This window comes from Corvus brachyrhynchos, unplaced genomic scaffold, assembly GCF_000691975.1.
Source record: "Corvus brachyrhynchos isolate BGI_N302 unplaced genomic scaffold, ASM69197v1 scaffold395, whole genome shotgun sequence".
Classification (NCBI taxonomy): Eukaryota; Metazoa; Chordata; class Aves; order Passeriformes; family Corvidae; genus Corvus; species Corvus brachyrhynchos.
Genome location: NW_008238340.1, coordinates 510,673 through 519,525, shown reverse-complemented (window position 1 = coordinate 519,525; position 8,853 = coordinate 510,673). Strand labels below are relative to the sequence as shown.

At 42.7% G+C, this 8,853-nt stretch overlaps 1 protein-coding gene across 3 annotated transcripts in view; it reads right to left on the bottom strand.

Annotated features, from left to right (window-relative positions):
* Window positions 1-6: 6 nt before the first annotated feature.
* Window positions 7-8,853, bottom strand: part of TNFRSF8 (TNF receptor superfamily member 8) — a 20,113-nt gene continuing 11,266 nt past the window's right edge. For 2 of the 3 annotated variants that reach the window (XM_017735028.1, XM_017735027.1), the window contains 9 exons: window positions 7,079-7,204; window positions 6,248-6,403; window positions 6,052-6,145; window positions 5,332-5,615; window positions 5,019-5,129; window positions 4,427-4,474; window positions 3,281-3,306; window positions 1,626-1,833; window positions 7-469 (listed from right to left, as the gene is read on the bottom strand). In XM_017735028.1, coding sequence (XP_017590517.1) covers window positions 225-469; window positions 1,626-1,833; window positions 3,281-3,306; window positions 4,427-4,474; window positions 5,019-5,129; window positions 5,332-5,615; window positions 6,052-6,145; window positions 6,248-6,403; window positions 7,079-7,204 — 1,298 coding nt within the window. In that variant the 3' untranslated portion in view covers window positions 7-224. The other variant, XM_017735029.1, reaches the window with a different exon arrangement.

The window sequence follows — 8,853 nt, the reverse complement described above, 5'->3', positions numbered from 1 at the left end:
GAAAGAGAAATATCTGATGTGAGCTATGAAGGACAACGGTTTGGATGATCGTCTCATTTGTTAGATGGAATAGGTTCTATCTCTCCTTGTTTGAATGTGTTTCAGTGTTTTCCAGGAGTTTCCCAATAATCTAAGGCACAGTGTGTTTACTTCCCTTGTCATAAATTCAGCCTTAGTGTCACACTGGATGATTCTGTATCTTCCCACTCTATCTCTGTGGGTTATCACTTCTCAGTGGCAGTGGTAGGGTGGTGAAATTCCTTTCCCTCCTCTTCCACAGGAACCATTACATCATTCCCTGGAAAGGACTCTGTTTCCTGCTCTGGGTAGTGCATTTCCAGTTCCTCTTCCATGCTTTCCTGGGCATCAAGGTTACTTTCACATCCTCTAACAGCACAGTTCTTGCCACTGGGCACTTCTGAAATGGACCCCACGATAACAGTGTCAGCCTTCATGATGTAGAGTTTTTCTGAGGAAGGAAAAAAGTAGTGCTGAGCATGGTGAACAGTCACTGCTGCCCCAGAGATGGCTCTTTTTCATGTAACATGGACTCTGGCATTTCAGATCAAGTAGATTGAGTTTCCATGGGATTAACCCACTGAGCTAGAGGTGGGACTACAGGAGAAAGACAAAACAGAAAAGGCAGAAAATATTCACAAGAATCTGTTAGAAGAAACAATAATTGGGATCTAGATATGAAGAATCCAAGGTTTATGCTCCTGCTGTTTCAAGAAACAACACCATGTAAAAGAAACCTTTGGGTAAGGATCAGCACTGTACAGAAGTTCTGGGGTCTTAGGACCCGAAGAAATTAGTTTCTTTCTAGCTGAGAATAAACTACAAATTTTTATTAATCTTGGGTCCGATTTGTTGTCTTACTCCTTCACAGAAAAATAAATAAGGCCTTTTCAATGGCTTGCACCACTGCACTTAATTCGGAAGGATGCTGCACATGAGACACCATAGGTCAATTGCTTGGAGATATTTGGATATGATAAACCAAATAATCACATTCATCCAAATCCATCCCTCACAGTAAAAACAGAAAGGGCATTTAGTAAGGAAAGGTCAGCTTTTGTAATGTAAAAAATAACACTTTCAAATAACCTCATAACTGGGTTTGGAAGCACTGCCAGAATGTCTCATGCAGATGGTGTCTCAGGTAACAATTCTCCCCCCATGAGTAAGCTCCTTGCCTGACTTTATCTCCCACCCTGTGCCATGGTCAAACTTTATGGGAACATATGGGAGACACATTTCAAGCCATTATTATGAACCCAGAGAAGAAAATTATAGCAAAGTACAATTCTCATCCAGTATTACAGCATCATCTTCCAGCTGACATATTCCAGTTTTTTCTGTAAAATTTACATCTTCTAGAATGAAAAGGAGAAAGAAGGAAATTTTCTGTCAAATTCATAGTGACTAAGACAAACATGAAAAAAAGAAAGTTTTTACCTCAAATGAATAGGTATTTGTGTGTCAAAGGTCTGGAGATTCAGCCCAATCTTTGTTAGGAGATTTGGACACTTTGAAGTTTACTAGTAATCTTGGAATGACAGTATGTGCCATGTTTGAAAATTTGAAAAAAGAACAAGAAAAAAGGAAAAAAAAGCAAGACTCACCAATTCTGTTATTTGTGTGGTCTCTGACTCGAGAATCCACAAGGCAATCTGGGGCATTCCCACTGCTCAGTGTCACATCAGTCACGCTCCGATGAGGACTCTGTGCTTTTTCTGTGCTGGATACCAAGTTATTGTTGGTTTCCAAAGGAAGGGTTCTGTCAATTAACTCTTCCTCTTCTGGCCCACTCTCAGTGGTCAGTATGATCTTCTGCAAACACAAACAGGAGAGCAGAAGTGAGGTGAGTGTAAAAACACTTTGGACATTGCAATAGGTCGACAGAATCCTCCTGGGGCAGTCGGGATAACAGAATGTACTTCCCAGCACCACTGTCACAGGGAGTGAAACATTCCAAAGTACCTAACAGGTATAGGAACTTCAAACTAGGCTCCTGCATCACTTAAGACCATATTTCTAAGCTGAATTCACAGATTTCTGATGACATTTTCAGGAATGTGCCTCATTTCCACTGAAGAAAATATGTTTTAGCTACCTCTTAGACTTTGCAAAGACCTATCATGCTCCTATGGAAGAATAGAACAAGCCAGAAGCTGAACTGATTTAACGTCAAAATGTCTGCCTCAGCAGAGCATCAGGTAGAAGAAACAAGCTCAAACTACCTAATACATGAAGAAATAATTACAAACAGCTCTTTAAAAGAGGAACCAAAATGTAAAAGAGGCTAAAGGTCCTGCATCAGAATTTTCTGGTGGTTCTGATGTTCTTCTGTTTCCACAAGGTTGGCAAAGAAAAAACAAAGATTTTGAAATGTGCAGCTTAAAACCCTTGCTCATGTCTGACTCACTATAGAAGCAAGAATTGAAGCTCCTCACAATTCAGGAATTAGCAATGACACGCTGAAATTATGACAACCGATTGCAACCAGAGTGACTGGAAAAAGTAGTATCTTGTGTGTGTGCAGATGCACAACATTTAAAAGCGAACTCATTTAAAAACAAAAAGAAATGAACAGTCTAAAGAGTGGTTTAGCAGTTTAAAGATAACAAGCCTAATAAACTGAGAAGACTCAGAGGTTGAAAGTGGCTGTAATTTCACTGACAGAGGGGAAATCAAACGGAGCTGTAATGACTTCAGCAGCTGAGGAACTGCTTTTTGTTGTTGCCATATTGACTGATGTTTGTCCTGTTCATCTGCAAACTGTACTGTAACACCAGGAGCATGTCCTGAAGGAATGACAAACCAAACCCACTGTGTACGCATATCACAGTCACACCAAATCCTGCAGAGGGAAAGGGATGTGGAGGGAGACAGAAGAAAAGCACAAATCCCGTCTGTGTGACTGGAGCAGTAAGATGAAATGGGACTCACACACAAAGTTCTCCCAGAAGGAAGAAAAGGCATGTTCATCCTCTGATTTCAGATCTTGTCTCATGGAATGCACCATGAATGGCTTAACACCAAACCAAATCTCCTCACATGCAAGATTGACAGCATCACATTATTTAACACCACATTAAACTCAGCCCAAGACATGAAAGTATCAAGTCCTGATACATCTCATCCCACCTAAATGATTACATATTATAGAGGGAAGTCCAAACTAAAATGCTGGCACTTTTTGGACAGGACGTTTGAAAATAACATTATTTACTTTGGTATGGAAAGTGATCTGTTTTGGAATATTGTTCACACTTACTGCACATTTGTTCACTAGATCAGAACCTGCAACGGAAAGTAAAAATATTATCAGAAGAAACCTTGCACAATCACAAGAATGTTAATATAAGCTCTGAAAGATCACATAGCAATGTACTTCCTAAACCACTCCACTGCCCGCCCCACATGCACGATGGTTTTCTTAAAACTAAGGGCACACTAAAATGACACTCCTGAGGTGAACAAGCAACAGGTTGCTGCCAAGACTGTGAGATCCTGCTGTCCCCAAAGCCTTTTGCATCACTCTCCCCACACCACAACTGGTATTCATCTTATGAAAAATTGAAGAGATGAAACTATCTAGGTAAGCACAAGACAAGCTCATTAAAAAGAAAAAAAGTGAAAAAATGTTAACAATTTTCTACTGGATTAACAAGTTAGGTCAGTTCATCATACGGGCAGATGATTATTAAGGGGTGGGATTTTATGCATAGTTTCATTAACGATCCCAGGGAACACTGGAGAAAGAAGAGGTGAGAAGGAGGGAGTGTACAACATTCTGTAGCATCATGAAGGTAGGTGGACTCAGACCTACTGTCTAATTTCACCCTGATTTGCAATCACCTTTATTTTCAGAGCATCAGCTCTGTAATGCTACACAGTAACAGTTTCTATTGTGTAAGGCAAGCAAGGGAGAAAAAAATCCATTTTGAGAAAATTAAGCTGCAAAGAGACTTTAAACTGTATTCCTGAACAAATGAGTATAAAAAGCTCTGCTGTGTGGTGATTAGGAGAATCTGACACAACAGAGAATAGATCCGTCAGTGGAAGTGGAATTGCTGAGAGGGGATCAGCTAAATGGGTAAAATGCTTGCACTTATGGGATCTGGACAGGCTCTTTTTCTGAACACGTCTCCCATATTTGACTATCCCACAATCAATCGGAAGTTTTCCAGCAGTGACACATCACCCAGCTCTTCAGCCGCCATGGGAACAGAGTGCCATCTGGTGGCATCTGGTCACATCCAGCGTGTCCCCTGCCTGTGCAGGTGGCAGCAGAGACATACATGTGACATGAGAAACTTCCACTTTTTAAATTAAAATTCTATAAAATAAAATCTCACGTTAAGCTATCCACTTATTCTTCAGACATAAGGATGACACTGCTGGCCCATCAGTCACTCACCTTGAGATTTGAGCGCATATTTGTGTACGATGACCGAATGCAGGTGAGCTGATAAAAGAAACCTTTCATTTAGTCAAACTCACCATGAAGCCTGCAGGCTCCAACAGCTTCACCACAGCCACATCTACAACCAACCTACAACGTGCACGTCCTGCTTTCTATAAAAGAGGGAATGTGGTTTTGCAGGCACACCCCACATTAACTCTAGGCAAAGTTATGGGGAGTCAGTGTCAGCAAAAATCACCCTTCCTCTCATTCTCAAAGCCCAATCCTATTCCCAGAACCGAAACCTATTCACACAACACTTCAGGTATAATTTAATACTAGTGTCTGTGCTGAGAGAAGAACCAGCTGTTTACCCTTTCCCCACTTGTAGGTTGCCTTCCCACCTGCCTCCATAAATTCCCAGCTGCTTCCATCTTTCATGTTCTCCAACATCCTGCATGAGCAGCTTGCCTTCAACTCTTATCTGGCCTGTAGAGAACATTCTCTTCCCCAATGACCTCCACAAATATCCCCATATTTGAGTTCCCATTTGGCATATGCTGGCAGATCAAACAGCACATCACGTGTTACAGCTTGAAAAACTCACGCTTTCTTCTGAGGACGAGGATCCGCTTCTTGCAAACCTTCCATTTCCAAAATATCAGCATGCCCCCAAGAAGCACTGTCACAGAGAGAACCACTGCCCAAAGCACTACACCTACAGCACAGAGAGGGAGCACAGGACAGGCTGAGAAAAGGCAGAGGGGAAACCCTGAACAGATCTATGTGTTTGAACATAGGACCATAGACATCATTTCACAAGTCAGAGGGGATTTGCAGGAAGTTCCCACATAAAAATTGTGTTTACCAAAGATACTTCCAAATAGAAAGTGCTAGAGAGAATAAATGTTCTTTGTTACCTCCTGTTGTCATCTCCCCCTTGGCTGAGGTGGGAGAAATGCCAGCCTGAGCTTTCTCTTCCGGAGTTGAATCGGGATTTTCAGTTGTTGTGACACTTAAAAGGTCACCACTAGCAGAGGTCACCAGGTTCTCCTTAAACCTCCTCAGGTCAGAGTTATTTATTTCATTGCTGAATCTCATGGACAAAGTGCTTGGCATGAGGTAGGTGGGCAACTGGTCCAGGCAAACTTGATCATGTGTGGCATTTCCTTTCCTTAGTATTACTTTGTTCAACTTGGCACAGCTGGGAATGAAAAAGAACATGTATCACTGCTGTGGTACAAGGTACAAGTGTTTTCCATGTGACAAACATCCCCTTGGTCATTTTTGTACCACCTGCAATTATTGCTTTCAGTGTAAAAAACATTAACCTTCTTCTCACCCCTGTGGCATTAATTCTTGGCCTGGATGCAAAGCTGCTACTCACACAGGTGTGCAATTCCACTGTACTTACTAACTAAAAATGAGGCAAGTAGGATTCCTTCCTTCCCTTGTTCCTCCAGTCCAGACCTGTGCAACAAGTACAAAGAGAGGCCTTCTAACCTCTGCACATGAGCCTAAAGTGATTCCCTTGCTTCTAAGATGAATTTGTATACTTTGCGCCAGAAGTGACATATCCTATTTCATCCTTTATTAATTTCAATTAATTAGTCAGTCCCATTAAAGAAGCACAGACTTACTTTGTGTGGGGTTTGCAGATGTCAGTGCTGGAGTTCTGATCAGAGAAGGTCCCGGGAGGGCACTCCTCACAAGTGACATCATTTGTTGAGGTGCCTGAATAAAAATAATGACTGAGGACTGACCAAGTAAAATGCATCAGGTCCAGGCCTACGGCCAGGACCAGGAAAGGTAAGCTGGACAGGTAGGAAGTCCTACCCCTGATTTTGACTCCAAACCCAGGCTTGCAAGCAGAGTGGTGCTGGCACCGTGTGCAGGTGTTCGTAACGTTCGTTCGGCAGAACAGGCCTGGCCGGCACTCGCACACACGACTGGAATTGAAGGAGCAGGGCTGCTTCTCCACAAGGTCAGGTTCTGTGGGCAAGAAACAGATGCAGTGACAAAGGATCACCTTGCAAGGGAAATGTAAGGCAGGGCCAAAGCTGAGCAACACCAGTTTTAAGGCTCAGGAAGCAGAAAAATGTGCTGTCCCTCTTCATGATCACTGACTGGTTTGGGTTGAAGATGAGCTTAACACTCATCTCATTCCACCCCCTGCCATGGGCAGAGACACCTTCCACTATCCCAGGGTGCTCCAAGCCCTGTCCAGCCTGGCCTTGAACACTTCCAGGGATGGGGCAGCCACAGCTTCTCTGAGCAAGCTGTGTCAGTGCCTCACCACCCTCACAAGGGAGGTACTTCTTCCTAGTATCTAATCTAAATCTGCCCTCTTTCAATTTAAAGCCATATGATGGTAATTTAAGTCACGAATAATTAGAGAAGCCTGTAGATAATGGCTTGTAATATAAGACAGAAAGCAGAAACCAGGCTGGGATAGCATTGGAGGAGCGAATTTTTAGGTACTCCCAGGTCACACAGGAAGTAACATAGATTATGTGCAAGGTAACATTCTGCTGTCTAACTCAGTAACCAAGGACGGATAATTTTGCTGTGGAAATCCTAAATGAATAAAATACAAATTTTATTAAGTGTAAATAAAATATAAAGGCAGAGAATATAACTGTGAGGTATGTGTGGGGAAAAGCAAACCTTTTGAGCATGACACACAGGCATCGCATCTTGGCTTTTGGAATGCATTGTTCACATATTGATCAGGTCCACATGTCATGCAGTCTTCACCTGGATCCCGAGGACATGCTTTCTTTTTAACATAGCCTGGAGAAAAAAAGAGCAAAATATGCAAGATACCTATCCAGAATGGGCAGAAAACCATCCTGAAATGTTCTTGTCTGCTTGTTTACCTGTTAGACACATTACCACAGTCTTCTCTTAGTCATTTGGTTTCTCTAGGACATTTTTGCCTTTCCCATTCAAGTGTTAAGGTACAGGGCCAGGACATAATCCCAGCTGGAAGGGACTGCTTTGGAATGGGCAGATGGAAAGTCATTTGCTGACAGAAAAGACAACCAAGTCTCCATGAGGGCCATTGTCCTGCCATTACTAAGTTCCCAGGGAAGTGGGTTTCATGTTTCCTTCTTTCCTTCCTTTGATTAAAAGGACTTTTAGAAAAGCTCATCTTTCTCCACAGTGAGCAGCTGAGTTAGTAGCAGATATGAACAGGTTATTGCTTGAAGGAGTGGTGGATGATTAAGATGAAAAAGGATTCTCATAACTTTTATTGTGGAGGAGTTCAGCACTGACATGAGGATGCAGTGATAAAGAATCAGCAAAGGTGAACTGATGGATACTGGTGGCTCGTTGCAGCCTGGTGCAAATCAGATCTCTGCTTCTCACCCAACCTCACTATGACATCCCTCATGATGGGAGCTTTGGCAAAGTATGGTTTTGAAGAAGAAAAGAGCTTTTCTTGGGACTGTCAGAGTCACATCCCCACCCACTTTTTCTTTTATGGGACCATTTTCTCCATCCCTTGCTCTGGTTTACATATACAACTTCTGAAGGACTCTAGTGGTGCGGCCAGCAGTACAGGATGTCCCAGTGGGAACCCCCATGGAACTGGATGCAAATGCTGGCAATCAAACACTAAAGCCCTCTGTATCATCAGAACACAAATACAGGTCAGAAATTTCCTTTAAGAAAAATGAAAGAGATTTCTGTAAGAAGATACAGATGGTGGTGAAGTACCACAAAACGCCCACCCACTGAGGGGTTTTTGGCCAATAGGGGCAGCTTCAGACATTTCCAGAACTCTTGTCTCATCAAGGTATTTCCTGGTGCTGACCTCATGTGCCTCTGAGTCACACCCAGCTTCTAGTCTCTTCGGACAAGGGCCTGTTCCCTCCCTCATGTGAGACACTTTCTAAACTGTTGTGACTATGAGAATAACGTCAGATTTTCTATATCTTCATTTTATATTTTTTATCTCTGAGAAGAGACTCATTTAGCCTAATTTCGCTGTGCTAATTCACACCCAGAGGCAAGTTTGAAATGAATTCTTTGACCTGGCTGCTTCAGTGTCAAGTGAAGTGATAAAACCCCATATAAATCCTATCACGCTATCTGGCTTGCGTGTAGACTACACAGGAGCAGGACAGAGAAGACATTCACATCTGGAGCTTAGACAGTGATTCATGAAATTGCCCTTTCCTTCAGGAACAAAATAAAAGTCTGCAGATACACAGGGTTCCTACTGTCTCTATGAAAAGGTGTCTCGGTTTTGGAGACAAAACTTCAGGAGGAAACACTCCGGAATGAGTGTCTCCTCCGAAGGGAAAAGGCCCTCCTCTTTTCCTCCACCAGTAAGACAAGTGGCTCACAGAAAGTGAAAGTGGGAAAAACCAAACTGTTTATTAACACCAAACAAAACAGAGTAGAACGGGGGCGGGGGGGGGGGCCCACTCAAA